Source organism: Zalophus californianus, chromosome 11, assembly GCF_009762305.2.
Source record: "Zalophus californianus isolate mZalCal1 chromosome 11, mZalCal1.pri.v2, whole genome shotgun sequence".
NCBI lineage: Eukaryota > Metazoa > Chordata > Mammalia > Carnivora > Otariidae > Zalophus > Zalophus californianus.
In genome coordinates, this window is record NC_045605.1 from 101174453 (window position 1) to 101196443 (window position 21991).

Below are 21991 nucleotides of genomic sequence, written 5' to 3' on the forward strand. Positions count from 1 at the left end.
GCGGCAAACCAAGGACAAGCTCTACTGGTCTTCTTGCAACTATCCAGGCGTACCTTCTGCACCAAACACCTCTCCACAGTGAGAGCAGAAGAAGTGCTCTGGGTGCCAGGTTTGGTTCATTGCCGTCAGCACTTTCTGGAAAAGGAACACACGGAGCCATATTAGAGAGTCCCAGAGCTATAAACCAGGGCCCCAGTGCAGAAGCAGGGGAAGGGGGACGACTTACATCCAGGATAGGAGCAGCACAGTAAGCGCAGCGTGGGGAAAAGAGATGGTGGTAGTCCTTGGGGCAGTAGGCCAAGCCACTCCGCTCAAAGAAGGGATGGGAGCCGATCTCCTCCTTGCAGTGAGTGCAGACAAAGTGCTCTGGATGCCACGCTTGCCCTAGAGCATGGATCACCTGGGGAGGAAATAAAGCATGGCAGGCGATGGCAGCTAGGTCCTGGAGGGCCTACAAGTCGCACAATTCTGGACAGAACTTTTTACACAGTATTCCACGCAAACAGTGCCCCCACGGAGTTACACAACACAGAGGCCTAGACCCAGGTCCCACCTATGCGGTCTGGTGTCCGTGCTTTACGGATAGTAAAAGGGAGCCAAGTTTCCTGACTAATCATGCTGATAAAAGTCTGTAAGTGTTCGTTACCACGACACTGCCCTGGAGGTGGGGGAATCAGAATCGAGCATAGTAGCGATAGACAGGGATAACTACAGTCTGGCCTGGAGGAATTCCTGGAAGAGGAAAAGGCCAAATGAGAGTTTTTATTCCTCTGGTCTGAATACCTCATCTCCTGCCCCACACTGAGTCAGATCTCATCAGAGCCCTTTATTGTGGTTTTGGTGAAGGATGATGCAGAGCAGGAGTCTGTGGCCATGATTCAGAGCTGAGTCAGGTGAAAGTTACCATCAATCAACTTGACTGAGAATGTTGGGACAGAGTGGACAGTGGGAAAGTCCCTCCCAGGACCAGAAGTACAGAAAGGCAGTTAAGAGTCACACCTGGGAGTCAGGCTCTCCCGGTTCAAATCTTCCCTCTACCTCTTTCTAGACTTGGACATGTCAGTTAACATCTTGGAGCCCTTGGTTCCCTTGTCTTTACAAAAGAACAATAGTAGAGTCTCCCTTGAAGGGCTGATGTGACCATTAAGAGAGAATACTTGGCAAAGTGCTCAGCTCAGTGCCTGGAGCACTGTAAGGGATGCGTGATTATTCACTATTATGAAAATGTCTTAGGATAGAAGGTGACAGAGTAATCCTTGGTGGGACAGAGACAGACATACACGCAGTCATACATGGCGGCAGGACCAACATCTCGGCCCACCGCACCTTTCCTGCAATCGGTTTCTGACAGGAAGCACAGTGGCCCTTGGGCACTGTGGCAACTCCAAGGTCCTGCAGATCCTGCTCCAAACCCCCCAGCATTGAGTCCAGGGAGGCCTTGGGATCTTGCTTATTTGCTGTGTGTTTCTTGCTGGCATCTGCTTTCACTGCAACCTGGCACCAGGGAAAGAACCGTGAAAAAGAATCAGTCTCATGAATATTTGCCCTCGTTGGCATCTTCTACATGACTCCACAAGCTCACCTCTACTGACTGATGCTTTGTTCTGTACCTAACCTCTGGCCAAGGCACTGGAAGAGTCCAACATTGTAACACCAATAAAAATGCTTCCATCTCCCTTTTATCCTAAATTCCTTGGGCCAGGTGAAACACGAGTAATCTTCCTCCATTTGTAAATCTTTTCTGACCATGGGAAATTGAGTGTATGAAGATGATACCTTTCCTCACTCCTACAATGACCACAGGTCAACAACTAATCATATCTTCTTTTTGCCCATTTGTTCTGCAATGTTTATTGAGTACCTAGTTTGTGCCAGTCACAGCTCCAGGCTCTTGGTGTAGAGCAATATACATGATGACTGAGGAGTCTGCCCTCATGGAGTTTATTTTCTCTGGGTGATAGACAATAAACGGATTAAATGTATGATGTGATGTCAGGTAGAGATAAGACATAAGTTATATATCAAGATAGAAGTGCCAGAGGGTGGGACAGATTATTCCATGATGTGCTTAGGGGCTCAGAAATATTGAATTAATGGGAAAAGCATTCCAGAGGGAAGGGAGGCCCAGAGGAAGAGAACAGTTTGGTACGTCAGGAGAAAGTCAGAAAGGCCGGGGGGGAGGGGTGGAACAGAGGGAGTGAGAGTAAGCGTGGCAGGAGAAGACAATGGAGAGAGAGGCAAAGATCATGTGGCGCCCTCATGGTAAACTCAGGTTTTATTCCAAGGGTGATGGAGCCTCTGGAGGAGTTTAAGCATGAGAGCAAAAGAATCTGATCCACAAGATCCCTGTGGTAGCTGAGTGAGGAGTTAAGTGTAGGCAAGCAAGAGTGGAATAAAAGACACTAGTTTGGAAGGAGATTATTGTTAACAGTACAAACCAGAAATAATGACTTGATCCAGTGTTAGGGGAGAAGGCGATGAGAAACTGTCAGATAAGACTAACTGATGGACTGGATTTATTTAAGCAAAACCCCCAAAATAGTCATTATAATTCATTCAAAGGAAAAGCCTCGAATTACAAAAATGATGCGATGCCCAGCTTGTCCTTCATCACTTCATGTCCTGATTCTCTCTCTCTCAACTCCTTTCCGACTGGGCTTCTACTACCATCGACCTAATACTTCCTGATCAGGAAACAGGTGCTCTCTACGGCCTCCACAGCATCAGATCTGCATGCACTAGACAGACATCCAAAGTCTCCCATTCGCTGCCCTCACTTTACCTTTCCAATCTACCTTTCATTAGTCACTAAAAGCCTCCATTGTTTGAGGCCAGTCAGGCTCCCTGCAGTCTCCTGAAGGTGATTTGTTAGTGTCTGCCCTCAGGCCTCTACATATCCTATTTTCACCGCCAGGAATAACCTTGCATTATCTCACTAATCCAAAATGCTCATTTCCCTTCAAGAAACTTATCAACTGACAGATTTCCTTCCTCCTCTATTATATAATGTTACTTAATGTTGAAGAGATTAGTGTTCCAAAGGTTACCGTCTGGAAAGCCCAAAGGGATCATCAATATGAAGTAAGTAAAAACACAATTTTATATGTATATACACACATACATATACACACACACATATCTATCCATATCTACATCTGTTTGCTTACATATTCCAGAATACTTCTGAGTGAATATATAAGAAACAGGGACAGAGGGGTGCCTGGGTGGCTAGGTCGTTAAGCGTCTGCCTTCGGCTCAGGTCATGATCCCAGCGTCCTGGGATCGAGCCCCACATCGGGCTCCCTGCTCTGCAGGGAGCCTGCTTCTCCCTCTCCCGCTCCCCCTGCTTGTGTTCCCTCTCTTGCTGTGTCTCTCTCTGTCAAATAAACAAAATCTTTAAAAAAAAAAAAGAAGAAAGAAACAGGGACAGAACAGGATGGCTGGGGACAGGGCTAATAGGGAAATAGCTCACTGCAAACTTTTGTACTTTTGATTTTTGCACAACATGAATTATGGCTCATTCCAAAAATAAACAGATATTTTAAAAATGTAAATAAACCATGACACACATTAAATCAATTAGGAAACACAATTAAAACTCCTAATATAGATTTTTTCCCCAGTATTTTCAGATATACAATACAATGAGGAATGTACCCAGCTCTATTGTAGGCAGTGAAGAAAATTTGTTTCTGACGTCCATTCATTTGTTCCTCTAATATGTCAGGAACTGTGCAGGCATTGGGAGTCCAAAGGTGAGCCACAAAGATCAGGTTCCTGACCTCTCCAGGGACACACCTTTTTATATACTGCCTTGCAATTATTTCATAGTCACTCATGCGTGCATATCAAATCCTCCAATCAATTTAAAGTGGTTGAATTCTCCACCTTAAGAATTCTAGATGATTTCCCTTAATAAATTATTAAGCCCACTTCTCTGATTTCCATCCCCTGCCAGGCCACGTGAGCTCACCACTCATGCTCTAGAGGCTAGAACAAGGAGGCGGATTTTTATCTCTGTATGGGGCTCAGGACTCCTCATCCTCCTTACTTTCAAAGCCATACTCTGATCTCCCTGGCTCTGCCTCTGTTTGCCCTCCTCTGTCCCACTCAGGCAGGTCTCCCACGGTCCCACCACATTGCATCCAGCTGTAGATGCCCATGCCCTTGGGGCTCATGCCAACTGGAAGGGCCTCTTCTTTTATCTCTTTGTATCCAAACCCTTTCCATTCTTTGGAGTCCATCCCACATCCCATCCCCACCTCTGATAAAAGTCTCCACATTCCTAATGTTGGCTGCCCGTATTTTGATAAACTATCTGTGTTTTAATCTACAAATGTTACATGGGCTTCTGCTTCATTTTACCAAGCACATTCCACATTCCTTGAGATCAGAGCCCGCATCGTATTATCTTTTGTGTTAATACATAATAGAAAGTTGAGTTCATCTGCTGAATTAAATTTAGTCTGGGAAAAAAGAATGACAACCAAGAGTTCTGAAAGGGGACGGCAGAGCTGAGCTCCACGGAGACACACTCAGGCACGGAGACACACTCAGGAACTGCACTCACCTGGGTCTGCATCTCACACAGGTGGGCCATGAGCTCATCCAGCTGAGCAGCTGCTGAGGTTTTCGGAGGATGTGGTGCTTCCTTTGGCTTTTGGGCCTCACTATAGGGAGAAAAAAAATCCTAACACATCAAAACTCAGATAAATGTTAAGCCACACATAAAATACCAGAAAATGCAGTTTTAACTATTAACCCCTTACATGTGAGTAAAACTAGAGAAAGAGAGTATTTAAAAATAGGTAGTGACTAAAAATCTGAACAAGGTCTCCCTGCCTTTTGTCTCTATATCTCCGTTCTAGTCATCTCAAAAACTGACCATTGTTCTCAAGTGAATGAAGAAAAGCGCTGGACAGGTAGCTTGGCAGGCCATTGTCCCCCAGTGGTCAGGTGCAAAGCAGCTTCTGAAAAGACCTTTAAGAAGACAATGGCCCAGGGATGCCTGGGTGGCTCAGTCAGTTAAGCATCTGCCTTTGGCTCAGGTCATTATCTCAGGGTCCTGGGATTGAGCCCCGCATGGGGCTCCCTGCAGGGAGCCTGCTTCTCTCTCTCCCACTCCCCCCTGCTTGTGTTTCCTCTCTAGTGGTCTCTCTCTGTCAAATAAATAAATAAAATCTTTAACAAAAAAAAAGAAGACAATGGCCCAATATACATTTTTTATTTGCAAAGCATTATTTTTGAAATTATAAAGTATTACACTTTCTCTCATTGTCAGGTGAAAGATAAAAACTAAGTAAGAATAAAGAGCAAGCAACAGCAAACTAAGGTCCATGGGCCAAATTTGGCCATGCCCGTTCATTTACATACTGCTGCTTTCTTACAGAGTTGGATAGTTCCAACAGAGACCTTGTGGTCCAAGGTCAAAATATTTACTGTCTGCCCTTTACAGAAAAAGACCACTGAGAGAGTTTAGACAATGTACATGATGTTCGTTTTACAACCATATAATTGTGACTAAATTGATGATTAAAATTTGGACCCAAGAAACAGAATACAGAGTCTATTCAAATACTTGCCCAATTGTTAGTAAATTTTTTTTTAAAGATTTTATTTGTCAGAGAGAGAGAGAGAAAGCACAAGCAGGGGGAGCGGCAGGCAGAGAGAGAAACAGACTCACCACTGAGCAGGGAGACCCGACAAGGCTCGATCCCAGAACCCCGGGATCATGACTTGAGCCAAAGGCAGATGCTTAACCAACTGAGCCACCCAGGCATCCCAGCCAATTGTTAGCAAATTAACTGTGTATGAGAGCACAGAATAAAAGCTCAATAAATTCTGAGAAGTAAATACAGACCATATTCTTCTATTGCTTTAATACAAATTAATCATAAGAAATCTACCCGCTTAGGAAAAAATAAAGCACTGCCAAATAATTCTTGTGAAGAAAAAAATAAACTGAATTTTCAACCTATTTAGAAATAGCAATGAAAGCACATACACACACACACACCCTTCAAAGTGGAACCAATATATATATTTTTAAAGATTTTATTTATTTATTTATTTGTCAGAGAGAGTGTGCATGCATGTGTGTGGGCACATGAGAAGGGGGAGGGTCAGAGGGAGACAGAGAAGCAGACTCCCTGCTGAGCAAGGAGCCCAATGTGGGACTCGATCCCAGGACCCTGGGATCATGACCTGAGTCAAAGGCAGACTCTTAACCAATTGAGCCACCCAGACGTCCCACCAATATGCTATTAACAGGAAAAAATACAAATGGATTTAAGTGCAATATTGAAAAATAAGAGGCTAGAAGCAAATAAACAAAACATTCAACTCAAGAATCTAAAAAAAAAAAAAACCTAAAATAATTAAACAGAAGAACTAAAAGCGTAAATTATTGAAACAGAAAACAAACAGAAACTGAGGTTTGGGGGAGAATTGTGTAAATTTCAAGTACATAGAAAAATATGGAAAATCACCAAATAAGTTCTAGAAATATCACAGACACTCAATACTAAAACCAGACAAAAAGAGCACAGTGTACGTGTGTACGCGTATGTGCATGGGTGCATGGGGCGGGGGAGGGAGGGAAGTTCAATAAAAACAGCAGAAATGAGTTTTAAAAACATCCTGGCTAGATAGTGTTATGCCAGTCTTTCAAGTGTGGTTCAACATTAGAAAAAGGATTACTATAATTCATTATACCCAAGAACAGAGAAAAGCTTTATAAACATATTGATAGGTGTTGAAAAGCAGTAGAAAACAAATTCTACCACCATTCCTGTTGTGGAGAATCGAGGAAAAGAAGTTTCGTAACCTGATAAAGTGTAAAATCTATAATGAACCTCATATTTAATGTGCAAATACTAAACACATTTCTAATTAAGAGAAGAGCTCCGTGCTCAGCGGTGAGTCTGCTGAAGATTCTCTCCCTCTCCCTCTGCCCCTCCCCCACCTCTCTAAAATAAAATAAAATCTTTAAAAAAGAGAAGGATGAGAAGAACAAGGACCCTACTATCACTGCTGCTCTGCGGTGTCACTGCAGACCGCATTACTGGATGCATTTAAGAATACAAATACGAGATTTATATATTGGAAAGAAAAAGGTAAAACATTCTCATTCCTATTTTCTCTTTTAACTGGATGGTATGATCACTTACCTGGAAAAAGCAAGATAAGTGACTGGATAATTATTAGAATGTATAGAAAATACCAGGATGGTTACTAGGCACAAGAATAAAATGAGGGGGTGCCTGGCTGGCTCAGTAGGTAGAGCATGTGACTCTTTTTGTGTTTTTTAAAGAAAGAACATGTGTGTGGGGACATGAGCTGGGGAGGGGGCGGAGGGAGCAGGAAGCGTCAGTGGGAGAGAGAGACTCTTAAGCAGACTCCACACTCAGCCTGGAGCCCTGTGATCATGACCCTGAGATCATGACCTAAGTGAAATCAAGAGCCAGACACTTAACCCACAGAGCCACCCAGGGGCCCCAGGGCATGTGACTCTTGATACTGGGGTCGTGAGTTCAAGCCCCACACTGGGCATGGAGCCTACTTAAAATTAAAAAAAAAATTAAAAATTAATTTAAAAATAAAAAAAGAATAAAATGAAATAATTAGTATCTTTCCTATAGACCAGTAGTAGCTGATTTGAAAATCCACTGGGAAAAAAGAACATGTTCATAATACCAACAAAAAAACTATAAAATATTAAAGAATCACTCTAACAAGACTTCTATGAAGAGAAACCCACTGGTAGACATACAAGATGCACATAAATCATGATACATAATATGATGTCAGTTTCTCCAGTTAAACTATAAATTCAATGTAATTCATACAGAAATCCTAATAGAATTATTCAAGTTCATTAATAAGTTGATGCTAAAATTCGTGGGCTAAAATACTCAAGATAATTTTGGGGAAAAAAAAAGAGATGAAGAAGGAAGATCTGTCCAATTGCTGTGCTTTCCTATAAATTAACAATAAAATTTGTGTGATGTTGGTAAAGAAATGGACAAACAGATCAAAGGAATGGAAGAGAGAGAAAGCCCAGAAAGAGACTCCTGAACCATGAGAATTTTGCATATGCTAAATGTGCCATTTCAAATCATCAGAAATAGACTATTAGACACAAAATGCATGACAACCTATTTGAAACACAATAAATTTAGATCTCTAACAAACTCTACACATGAATAAGTTTTAAATGAATTAAAGACATAAATACGTTTAAACATTAACAAAAAAGGAAATGGAGGACACTTTTTATAATTTGGGGTGATGAAGACTTTCCTAAGAAAGGCATAAACTCTGAAGTGAAGGAAAAAAAAAGAAAAAATATTAATAGGGCTAATCTCAAAAAAATTTAAACATACATAAGTATTTAAAACATAAATAATATCCAAATATTAAAAAGTCTACAAATAAGGCAAGCTAATAGAAACATGGGCTAGGGGATTAAAAGAAGAAAAGCAAGTTTCAGAAAAAGAAATTTGAATTTTTATTACCATATAAAAATATGTTCAATCTCAATCTTTAATATCCAAATTAAATAGTGAGATACCAATTTTTACCCATTAGTCAAAAATCTGAAAGACTAATAACATGCAGTGGTGGCAAAAGTCAGGATTATCTTACACATATACATTTACATACATCATAGGTAGCAATGTAAATTTATTATATCCTTTGCAAGGCAGTATCTATCAATAATTCATATGCATATATCCTGGGATTTAGCAATCTCACTTCCAAGATTCTATCCTACAAGAAAATGAAGATATACATAAAAAGGTATATGTCGATGTTCCTTAAGACAAAAAAGTACAGTCTTTATAAACAAATTAAAAATAAAATAAATGGACATATAGCTAAATAAATTATAGATACATGCTACAGAATACCATGCAGCTGCTAAAAAGAATGCAGGCATAGATTTATATGAATTAAGGAAGACTTCTTTTTTTTTTTAAAGATTTTATTTATTTATTTGACAGAGAGACAAAGAGAGAGAGAGAGCGCGCACAGGCGGGGGGGCAGAGGCAGAGGGAGAAGCAGGCTTCCCACTGAGCAAGGAGCCCAATGTGGGACTTGATCCCAGGACCCTGGGATCATGACCTTAGCCAAAGGCAGACGCTTAACCAACTGAGCCACCCAAGCACCCCAAATTAAGGAAGACTTCTAAGATACATTGTTAAGAAAGCAAAGCCCACAACAATATGAAAACTATCCTTCCATTCATGTGAATTTATAAGCACATAAACCTAAGTGTGACTTTGCATACACAAAGGTCTATAAGGAGACATATCTGACAGCAGTTACCTATGGGGATAGCAATTAATGGTGGTAGGAGGATGCGTTCAAAGGGAGATGGTCTAACTTTTTACTCTGTATATTTCTGAATTCTTAGTTATTTTTACTATTAACAGGTTAAATATAAAGTTAATGTAAGTACAGAAAATTTTAAAGATGCAGAGAGATATAAAGAAAAAATTAAAATCACACTTAATTCTCCTTTTGAGAGGCAATTAATCATTCTGGACATGTTGGCTTAAACCATTATGCCCTTCTATGATTGTGCCTAATTTTGGAAAATTAGAATGACCTTTTTTCGTATTTTGAAGTATCTTTATGTATTTTCTTATCTAACTTGGCATCCACAGCTAGCACTTTCTGTCCACTCTATGTCAGGCCCTCCATAAAGGGTTTTACACATGTTCTCCTTAAATCCTTATAACAACCTTAAAAGCTAGGTATTCTCACCCCCAGAAGAAAACACTGGGGCTTAGAGAAGTAAAAAGCTTTGCTCTATATAATACAGCTGGTAAGTAACAGAATTTGGGCCCACAGACTGCAAAGCTTATGTCCTCTAGCACCACACTCAACTATCCTCCAAAATGATCTTTAAAGGCTATCCAGCTTTCAAATGTAGAATGTACCATACTTTATTAAACCAACCATTTATCACTAGACACCTAGATTGTTTCTGATTTTCACTGTTATAATACAGTAAATAAATATCTGCACCCATATTTGATTATTTCCAGAGTAAATTTTGAGAAGTGGAATTTGAATCATATAGGTAACTGACTCTGGAGTAATGTTGTAACCAACATTAACTAAGCTTAGCTAACAATCCACCAAACTGACTCTGACACATTCTCTCTCTCTCTCTCTCTCTCACACACATGCACACATGCACGCAAAGCCATAAATAAACCAAATATTGTAAGTCTTCCACTAAATATATTTTCAAAGATGAAAACATAGATGTACTACTTTACTTATTTTTGTGTATTTATCAACCAGCCAAAAGGCAGAAGGAAAATACCTTCCTCTCTTAGGGAAAAAAGACTGTCTTTTGGGTACCACATGTCCCACTACTAACTTATTTTTGAGTATTTAGCTATAAGAAAAAAGTAGGAGGAAGTGGATATCTTCCCCTCCAAAGATAAAAGATTTTGTCTTTTAGGTACAACATGGCCTCCTGTCAGGCATAATTTTTTTTGTCTAATCTAGGAACAAAAACGGTCAGGTATGCAAGTGCTTGATTTGGTCCTTGGAGGCTTCCAAGAAAGTGCAGGGGAGCTCCTCACAACACTTTTAAGTCATAATCCCACAGTCATTGCTGCCACAGGCATGTGTCTTGAAAGTACGAAAGGCAACAGGGCTGTCAGCACATTCTCTGCTCTGCTTCCCCGTGTAGAATAAATGTAGCTTCTTATATGGGTCTGTACGACCCTAAAAACCTGTCTGTCTCACAGTTGGGGCATCCTTGTGCTTACTCAAAAAAATTGTTTTTGGTTTTTAGCAAGATTCCTAGAGCAGTATGGAAAGAGAAGTAATCATATTTGTGATACCCTAATAGTAACTGAGTCGACAATATAATATTCTAACTAAGAATGGAAAGGCCTTAAAGAGTTGGTGATTACATAACTACAGGAAGTGTTCCTCAAAAGAGAGGAACCTCAAAATCAGAGCTCCTTTGAATTGTACCCTCATGTCTTGAAGATGGTAAAAGTGCTCTGCTATGTCATGAGCAACAGTGTAATTCATGAGTCAGAGATTTTAATAATATCCAAATACAAGAGATGCGTTTAAAAGAATACAGACTCCTCACGTGAGGGGCTTCACTGTGCTGGAGTTTTCTCCTATTCATTCTTCTGCAAATGTTTTTATGAATTTTTTCTCCTCATTCTTACCAAAATTATTTTTGTTCATGTGTACATTTCTAAATTATTGTTCATATTGCTACTGATATATAACTACATTAGAAATATTATCACGTCACTATACTCGCAACTAGTATTGAATAGTTTCAAGGTTGAGAGCAACATTCAGTTCACTTAAACAAGACAGAGGAAATTGTGAAAGTGGGATGCGGGAATCTGGTTTCTGAGTCTCAAGCTCTACCTATGCCTGGGAGCATTTTCGGCTCTGAGTTACACCAGCCATATGGATTTGTTTCAGTCTATTACATACTGACTAGGCCACCTGGATTTCCTATCAATCTCTCACGCAAATCTTCAGGGCAAGTATCACTCCGTACTTGGGGAGGTGTATCAGTCACGGCCCACTCCGGAAAATGCAAACATACTGGGAGTAAGCCGAAGGAATTTAATCCAGAAATTTGATTACACAGGTGATGGCAGAACTAAACAGAAGATATTGAGGTAACTCAGAGATAAGCCACAGCCTGTAACCATTATGCCAAAGGGACAAAAAAAAAAAAAAAAAAAAAAGCAAAGTTACTAAAAGCCAGGGGCCAAGGCAGATAGGCACATGCTGGAATCACAGCGGCTCTGTCTTGCTCGAGCTGAAGCCATAAAGGAGGTGTAGCTTGCTGACCTGGATGACCTGTGGAGAGAGACTAGGGGAAGAAATGTCCTGACTTGCCTTGCCTTTCGCCCTCCAGCTCTCTCTGCACAGTGCCTCCCATTGGTCAAAGCCAGAGAAAGCCAACTAATAATCCTGGAGCCTGGAAAACCCAACCGACAGGGGTCAGCTCCCCTGGAATACAGAGCAGAGCAAGAAAAGAGAAAGAAATGGGAAAAAGATCAAAGACTTATACATTGGTGTGCCATCAATTGACCACAATGCCAGATGTACAGAAAAATCGCTGTCAGTTGTGCTGGCTTTTATGTTCTGGGTGCCTGTGTTCACTAATATTTCTGTTGAAGTCTTGGTTTCCTAGTTTTTAAAAATCAATATTTACTGCAAGTCTATGTGCACCAGGCACTGTTTTCTTGTTGTTTTACTTGTTTTGATTTTATTTTTTTTAAAAGAAGGATGGACAGGGTGGTCTAGGGGACATCCCACCAGGCCATCTCCTGGAACTGGAATAAACTGGCAATTATATTAATAAACTGGCCTTACTCCCATCGAAGTAGAAAGAGTACTCAGGTGGGAAGTTATAAAAAGACTTCATGATAACACAGGTCCTTCCCTTATTTGGCATCATGTGTGCGCTACTGGCTGCAATTCTAGAACCAAATAAGGTGTGGTGTGGTACTCTTTACCACACATGAGCCTTTGCTATCTTGTTTCCCTTTTAATTTCTTAAGCCCTTCCATTTGTTTCCCAGAAAGCTGATTTTTTTTTTTTTTTTAAATGACAAGCACTACCTGAAGAGAGAACAAGAAAAGCAGCCTTGGCCAGAAGAAATGATTTAGTAAGTGGGTCTGTTTCAGTATGTAATGTTTTTAAAAGGAAACCCCCTTCCCTGGCTAAATAAATCTTGAGCAAATATAGAAAGAAGTACAGATTCATTAGAAGTACACATTCAGTAGTATGCTGCAGAGACCCTCTTGTCTCGGTTTGATCCTAATCCTAGCTCTGGTTTTGTTGGCATCTTGCTGAAATTTCATTAGGTACTTCCTGTTCCATGATCTGGAACATGCTATTTAGAGTAGCCCAGCCAAAACATGTGTGGTGACTCAAACTATTTACACTTTTCTCAGGTGGTGAAGGAAATAGCAGAGCCCACCAGCCCAGACAACCCATCTAGAAGCCACGTACCCTGAGAAACTGCCAAGTGAGTTTGGCAGAATTCCACCTCTGTTCAAACACTGGGGAAGAGGAGGAGTGACTTAGCAGGAGTTCTAATAATGAACACACGCAAAAGCATCCAAACACAGATTGATAAAATTATCTAATAACTTTAATTTTTTTAAGTATTTAATAAAAAACATACCTGTAGATATTGTGCTCCTGGATATGGGTAGTATACACGAGCTGCACCTAAGACATGTAAGCGACAGAGAAGAGCAGAGAATGAGTGTCTGTTAGGAGAATGTTGACACTCATCTACACCCAGAATTAGGGGATGTTTTTAGCTTCTAAACGGGACTGGTAACTAGCGTATCTCTGAGATCTTTCACAAGGGAGAGGAAAAACAGCCATCCCACAGCAAAAGGCCACATTCTAAGCAAATAATAATGTCCCTCTCCCTGCCCCCAAAGCACTGAAATCGAGAAGTTGATCGTACTCACATAGGAACCACAAAACAAACAAAATGAATCAGAACAAAGCTCTTTAACTAGACAGGATGGTGTCTAGGGGAAGACTATAACACAACTAAATTTAACATACAAAAAAAATAATAATAATGTGTGTCTCTAAACGGTAGTTGCCTAGCAACTCACTCATTTATTGAACAAATATTTATTGAATACCTGTCATGTGCCAGGGCCAGGGATGCAGCAGTCAAAAAACAAAACTAAACGAACAAACAAAAATTGTCTACCCTGACCTTACATTATGGTGGTGAGAAACAGGTAATAAAAACATTAATAAGAAAAAGAATAAATCCATTAATATGTAAAACTCATCAGGAGGTGGGAGATGAGAAATGGGGGAGAGATGGCAATTAAAAATATATTGATCAGGGAAGGACTCACTGAGAAGGGGACACTTGAGTGAGGATTCATAGAAGGTAAGGGAAGTAAGCAGATATCAGGGGGAACATGGTTCAGGGGGCCAGCACCCTGGAGCATCTGTGGAACAGAAAGGAGGCTGGGGTGGCCTGCACAGTGAACTGGTGAGACAGGGATGGGAGTAAAAGAGGCCAGATCAAGCAGGTAGGGTGACCATATAATTTATTGTTCAAACTGGGATGTTCTTGAAAGTGAACGAGGGGAAGGTACCAAAAATAATTAATACTCTATAATTTTTAAAATATATATTTATTGACCAAAAGCTTGGTTTTATTGTATTGATGGACCTACAAAATAATTGTTGAAAACTTATTTTCAAAATAAAATTTTCTAGAATATTTTAAAATGACACATAGCTAAAAACATTAATTTCTTTTAAGATTTATTTATTTACTTGAGAAAGAAAGTGCACGCATGCAGGGGAGGGGCAGAGGGAGAAAGAGAGAGAATCTCAAGCAGACTCCCCACTGAGTGCAGAGTCTGACTTGAGGCTTGATCTCATGATCCTGAGATCATGACCTGAGCCAAAATCAAGGGTCAGATGCTTAACCAACTGAGCTACCCAGTCGCCCCAAACATTAACTAAAAAAAAAAAACCAACAAAAATACTTTTATATTATTTGAATATTTTTAAACAGCACAGTAAATAATTACTCTTGATATAGATTCATATCCCTTAATTGGTTACCTAGCCATTGTTGCCTCTAACATTGTGATGTGGAAATTTTTCTGAAAGATGTCTTTTTTTAATCTGATCTTATTTTCATATTTTTAATAAAATTGCAAACTTCCGCAGAGCTGATTTCATAATTAATATATTTTGAAGTTGTTGACACTTTTAATTGATGCTTCTCTATAAACCATAATTTTTTCAATTAAGCAAAGGCTCCCACTCAGCTGCTGTTGATCCTCTAAATTCAGGGCATATTCTGCTAAATGGAGAATATCCTCAATTGTTTCCCATATTAAAATGTATAAATATTTCTGCCCCAATATTTTCACAGGTGCTGTATTTCTGCCTCCATCCGGAGCACCTTTCTTTAGTAATGTTTTTACAAGATGAGCTCTTAAGTTGTCTCTATTCAAGATTCTTTTTAACATGTTGCCAAATGTAGATACTGCAAAATCATAGGCCTTCACAATTCCATCCCATTCTGGTGGAGAATATAAATTTATCCAATTAAAATTAGAAACTCCACCAAAGGCAAGATTTTTCCAAAGCACGATTTTCAAATTAGGTAATTAAACCATTTGAGCTCTCATCTTTTAACTTGTTCAATTCCTCCCCAGCTTTTGTCAAGAGACATTTGAGCCCTTTCCTTTCTGCAAGCTTTGTTTTACATAATTGCAACTTGCTAAAAGCTTCAAAAGCTGAATTTCCATGCTACATTCACTGAATAATTTGATTAAATATTTCTGACTGATCTTGCACATAATGTAACCTATATTTAAGTTGCTTTACAAAGCATTTTTTCAAAGGCTCAGGCATTTCTAAAACCTGATGACAGGCAACACAGAAAAGCATATGCAGCCATACTGAAATGTTTCTGTATTCAACATCAGCTTCTGTCACGAGAGCTTTGTAGATGAGTTATACATGTACTGTGATTATGTGTAAATATATATTTGTAAGTTTTGACATTTGCAGTTTCTAGTTTGATTGATGGAATCCTGCAGCTTCTTTGGATGCAGTCATGAATTTTGTGTACATCACAACCAATTCCAGGCACGTTTCTGCTTCATAGGTTTTTAAGTCTGTAAAGAACATTTTTTTTATCATAAATCTGTGCTCCACCAAAATTTATATTCATATTACCACCAAAAAAAAAACCACCCACTTTTTCTTCAATGTTGAACGTCTCAACTAAATTTACAATAGCATTAACAATATCGGATGTTTCAATTCTTTTTGACAGAAGAATGAATTTCCAAGTACTTTACTTCGATCCTTTGGATTGGATAAAAAAACGAAAGCTTTTGGAATTAACAAATGTCCTGACTGAGGTGGCACTGATATAAAGCTGACATTATTTGGTGGTTTACAAAGGGCATCAACTCAATCATCACGTTTACACTTTAGTTACAAGCACAAGATAACTTGAAACTGACAATGAGCAAAACCAATTTAGAGGCGTCACTTGACCCAAATGGAAAGGTGTGCTTCGCCATGACATGTAGACACATCTCCTGCAGTTGTACATGTTAAATCATTGGGCACACTCTTCTTAAACTATTAACTTCTGAAGTAGAGGCTGATGCTTCTTCCCCATACCTGTGTTTTCCTGTCTTCCAAGGGGGCAGTAATCTACTTGCCTCCAGGGTGGCCAGGAAATGTTGGCAAATATTTGGGGCAAATTACACATCCCCCATCAATTTCTTGAGAAAATTAAACATGTAATTTTGGATTTGGTTTTGGTTTGAGCCAAATGCTGCTCAAAGCATCGAATGCAAAAATAAAAACATTGCCAAATAATGAAATAAATAGCTACAGCTTTACATATACCATTAAGGCCAAAACTGCTTTACTGAGAACTTTTAGATTATGCTACACTCAATGGCAAGAATGCTTGGCCTCTATTTCCTAAACATAATTTGTATGACATTAAGCCAAAGTTTCCCATGTTTTTTTCTGATCCTGAGGAGGCTCTATGTACCTCATAAGCACGAGTGGTGGTATACCAAGTGGCCAGCTGGGGGAAAAGCCTCGAAAGTTTTCCTGCCACCACCTAACACCAGAGGAGTTGGCTGTTCCTGACTGATTGTGCTTAAGCTCTTAGCTTTAACAATCAGCACTCTGCATATTATCCCTGAAAGGGTGCTTACCGGTTAGGATTTGTCTGAACAGGATCAGGGAAAGAAGAGATGAGTTATCATTAGCCATCTTTTGGATTTAGCCATAATAAAGTTAGAATTCTGTTCACTGAATATATTTCACATGCTACTAGACGAGACGTTGGAAGAAGCCAGAAGAACCAAATGGAGGTCTATCAACCCAACCTGGTTTACGTTAGTGGAAACGCTAACAAGAAAACTTCATAAAATATGGAAAATCTACGGTAAATGGCAAAGCCAATAACAGAATGTTGAGAAAACAAGCAAAAACCCAGGGCTTTTCCAAGTGAACAAGGACATTCAGTCACGCCACTAAGGTCAGTGTAAAGACCATGGCTTTTACTTCAATTGGAGATGGAAATTCACAGTGGGATTCTGAGTAGAGGAATGATGAGATCTGATTTAAGTTTTACGGGATCACTTTGGCTGCTACTCTGAAAATAAAATGCAGGGGGCAAGTGTAGCAAACCAGCTAAGAGCCTGTGGCTGTGATCTTGCCTTGAGGAGAAAAGACAATAGCATCCTAGGAGGGAAATAAATGTGCATCCTTAAAACTATATATATGAAAAAAAAAAAAAACTGTATATATGTAGCTGAAGGGAAGAACAGTTAAAGGGGGAAAGAAACACAGGCTCAAATTTTAGGGCCATGCAACCATGAGTTCATACCAAGTGCGCAAGGATGAATCAGAATACTGTTCAAAACACTGCATATGAAGAGTATCTACTTAATTCCTCTTAAACTAATGCCATTTTCATCAAGCAACTTCCTCATTATAAAGTAGATTCATGTAGACTTACCAACAGGAAGGGAATATGCGAATCAGCAAATACTGTTCTCCGTTGTACTTGATGGTTTTGACTCTAACCAGAAATTAATAAATTGGATTTCTGGGTTTTTCTTATATACCATCTCTTATGAGTATAGCTTGTTTGTGTCGGTTCCCTAGAGTGCCATCACCTGTAGGTGTACTACTAATTGGGTTTCCTAATAATTCAACAGAAAATAAGACCTGGAAAGTTGTGACTTTAAAAAGTCACCCTGAAAAGACTTGTCTGAGCTGCCACTCGGCCTTGCCCAGGTGACCCCCAGTCTTGGTGAGTGCCATTCCAGTCAAACTGCAACATGCAGCTCTGATGCCCAGACAGTCCTACCAGAAGAGTCTGAGTAAAATAGGGAATACTGTGTTACCATGCCCTCATTAGAAAAAATTCAGTTCTCAAAGGCTTATTCTTCTATGATGATTTTCTCAATTCTCATCCTTTCCAAAAATAGTCACCTTCAAGTTTTTCATAAGGGATTTTTCTTTCTCTTTCCTGGATACACGATTCTCCCTTCATATCATTTTATGTGAGATACAATTAATTTTCAGAAAGGCACTCAAACATGTATATTCAAGGTACTGCAATAAATGAAAAGTTACCGGCAAGGGACTTGCATCATTCTGAACAGAAGGGGTCTCTGAAGTCTTAGCAAGGTTACTCTCCTTTCTGGAGCGCTGATCCAGGGAAAGAGGAGCTGGGTTGGAGGATTCATCACTGTCTTGGAGGGTGGAGCGCTCCAGTTCCTCCAATAAGGCATCTGTATCATAAGATATGAGAGAATCATAATACAGAACATGGGATGATTCCTCTTCTGGGATGATTTCCTCCTTAAATATCGCTCCTGTGCCTCCATTCACCTCCTTCTTCTCTTGGGTTAAGGCTATCTTCAAATATCTTCCCTTACTCTTTATTTTACTTCAAGAATGTAGTCTATTCTCCCAGAGGATGTTTAATGCCTCCACATACTGTGACCTATTTCCTATGGTTGCATCCAATTTCACAGCATCACTCAAGCATTTGATTTCTTATATTGCAGGGTATTAATTTTTATCATTCATGAAGGGTGGGTTGTCCACAAAGATCCCCAATTAGAAAAAAAGTAAATCCTATATATTTTTCCTATCAGAAAAGTGTAAGTAATCACATTTTTTTCTAAATGTACCAAGACAGTAATGCTTCATTTTATTTTTTTATTTTATTGTTATGTTAATCACCATATATTACATCATTAGTTTTTTAAATTTTTTATTGTTATGTTAATCACCATATATTACATAATTTGTTTTGGTGTAGTGTTCCATGATTCATTGTTTGCATATAACACCCAGTGCTCCATTCAATACGTGCCCTCCTTAATACCCACCACCAGGCTAACCCATTCCCCCACCCCTGTCCCCTCTAGAACCCTCAGTTTGTTTCTCAGAGTCCATAGTCTCTCATGGTTCACCTCCCCCCCGATTCCCCCCCTTCATTTTTCCCTTCCTGCTATATTCTTCTTTTTTTTTTATTTTTTATTTTTTTTTAAAGATTTTATTTATTTATTTGAGAGAGAGAGAATGAGAGATAGAGAGCACGAGAGGGAAGAGGGTCAGAGGGAGAAGCAGACTCCCTGCTGAGCAGGGAGCCCGATGCGGGACTCGATCCCGGGACTCCAGGATCATGACCTGAGCCGAAGGCAGTCGCTTAACTGACTGAGCCACCCAGGCACCCTCTTCTTTTTTTTTTTAACATATAATGTATTATTTGTTTCAGAGGTACAGGTCTGTGATTCAACAGTCTTGCACAATTCACAGTGCTCACCATAGCACATACCCTCCCCAACGTCTATCACCCAGCCACCCCATCCCTCCCACCCCCCACTACCGCTGGAGTGTTGGGGAGTAATGCTTATTCTTAACCTGATTATTTTTTTCTTATATCCCAAGCATGTAACAAAATTTTCAAAACAAAGTAGAAGTGTTCTGTCTTTTAGGGCATATAGGGTAAAAAAAAGGGGGGGGGATCAAGGAGAAAATAGATATTGTGAAATCAAGCAAGAAGATGTTGCAATCCAAATCTTGAGATTTGTTTCTCCTGTAGTTTTCTTGGAAAAAACCAATGCACTTTACAAGTATCACACTACCACTTTTCTGTTATGATGAAATTAATAATAATTAATAAAAATTTACACATTACAGGCACTATGCTTAGGAATTTATATATTTAATTTAGTCACCCTAATGCTTTAAGGCAGGTGATATTATTGTCCTTATCTTGTAGATCAAGAAAGAGACTGGGGCGCCTGAGTGGCTCAATTGGCTAAGCATCCAACTCTTGATTTCGGCTCAGATCAGGATTTCAGAGTTGTGGGATTGAGCACCGCGGAGCCTGCTTAAGATTCTCTCTCTCCCTCTTCCTCTGTCCCTACCTCCCTCCTCCCTCTAAAAAAAAAAAAGAAAAGAAAAGAAGAAAGAAAAAAAGTAGCATCACTGCTACTAATGCAGATCCTATCTGATCCTGGGCTATCTGATCCCAGCCCCTGCACTAACTTCATGTCAAAAATTCCGGTCCCCATCTTCATGTGGATTCTCAGGATCATCTTGGCATGATATGCTCTTCTCTGAAGCCACTTCCTCATCTACATAATGAAGCAATTCTATTACAAATTTTTTCAAATTGTGGGTTGAGACCCATTAGTGGATCTTTAATTGGATTTTTTACCACAGGTCATGATTTTTAAGTTTGCAAAACAGTGGATTCTATTATTTGACATTATTTGATTTCTGCAGATGAAGGGCTATAGGGAAATATTCACCAATGAACATGACATTATCTGATATTGCTTTAAAATAATCCAGGAGTGTAAGGAATGGGTGGGTGTATTAATGAAATAAGATTGGTCAAGAGTTGATGACTGTTTAAGCTGGTTGATGGGTATACTAGACTTTATTAAACTATTTTCTTTACTTTTGTATATTTTAAAATTCCTCATAATAAAAGGTTTTTAAAAAGAGAGAGAAAACTAATGTAGAAAGAGAAAGAAAAACTTGTTTTCTCATAACTTTATTAGCCAGATTGAATGCCAAACTTCTGGGTTCCCAATTTTTGTTCTGTACCCCTCTATTAAGATATAGCCCTTTTCTATTTTCTAAGCTTTGCTCCAATCAGAAATCATGGATCTTCTTGTATTCAAAATAAAAAGACATTTACAGTAAAGATTAGGGGAGAGGGGAGACCCTCTGTAAGAGAAGCAAACCATATCTCTAAGAGGAGAAGGTTACCCTTAGACGCACCAGTGAACCAAAGTTTAGTGAAACTCTCCCCTCTGAGTCATGAGTTAACAGGCTTTTCTCTTCCTGTTTCCTAGGAGTGCACATAACACCAATACTCAAGATTATCTTGCCTTCTGCCAAATTCCGTAATTTGCAGATGACTAATTTCAGTATGACAAATGTGGGATTATAAGGGGTGGAGGGAAATATTATACGGAAAACTCTGTAGTCCTTCCCTACGGCCCTTCATCTGCAGAAATCCGATAATGTCAACAGTAACATGAAAGGAATAAAGTGAGGTCTCTTGGGGGATCTCACTGGATTGGAATGATTTCATTCAGAGCTAGAGTCTGCTCCTGGTTCTCCTTTATCTAGCATCCCCAAGTAATGAAGGTTTAGGTAAAATCTGCTGGGTGGAAACAAACCATCAACGTTGGAGGAAGTACTACAAAAAGGAAATATCCGCCTGCCTTTGCTGACCTGTCTTGCACCCTATTTCTCTGCAGCAGGGAAGAAAGACCCACCCTAAGTCTTTTGGGTAGTTACTGAAATGCTGATAATCTGAAGAAACAGCTGAGGTTTAGCCACCCAGATAGATTATATGAATGTTACTTTCCAGGAGGCTTGGTACTTTCTACATTTCTGCACCATATTTCTCTACCATTCATCCTGCTCAAGTAGTGCAAAACTGTGCAAATCTAATTTTTAATTTTTTACTTATCTGGGTTGTTCTATTGTTTGGAACTCCTGAGCCAACGCACTGCTAAAATAGGAGATTGCCTTGTAGCTTAATCAGTTTTGGTGTCAGGGGCACCTGAGAGCGATATTGAACACATTTATTTTTTTTCTTAGTTATCTCATTGGAAAAAAAAAGTGGACAATACTTATTTCAGAGAGTTGCTTCAGACACTAACATGATTAATATATGTAAAAATGTCAAGTTTTAGTTTAAGTCACTAAATACGTATTACTTCCCTTTTGAATTACCTGCATGAAAGCCATTAGGTATTGCTAAAATAAGAAAGAAGGGCTAGATTCTAGTGCGCTGGACTTTGAACTCAGGCAGAAATGTGAACTTCCCCAATTCTCACACAGAGTAAGAATCTGGACTCTACTCCAAGTCCAAAACACATTCTACCCC

General features: G+C 39.5%; 1 protein-coding gene across 2 annotated transcripts in view; it reads right to left on the bottom strand.

Annotated features, from left to right (window-relative positions):
- Nucleotides 1-21991, bottom strand: part of LPXN (leupaxin) — a 40667-nt gene that overhangs the window by 17559 nt on the left and 1117 nt on the right. For both annotated transcript variants that reach the window (XR_003517598.2, XM_027580967.2), the window contains exons 2-7: nt 18199-18356; nt 13202-13248; nt 4571-4670; nt 1327-1494; nt 227-400; nt 54-135 (exon numbers count right to left, since the gene is read on the bottom strand). Coding sequence is in view for 1 of the 2 variants with exons in the window: in XM_027580967.2 (XP_027436768.1) it covers nt 54-135; nt 227-400; nt 1327-1494; nt 4571-4670; nt 13202-13248; nt 18199-18356 (729 nt within the window). In the remaining variant the exon portion in view is untranslated. The remainder of the gene's footprint in view (nt 1-53; nt 136-226; nt 401-1326; nt 1495-4570; nt 4671-13201; nt 13249-18198; nt 18357-21991) is intronic.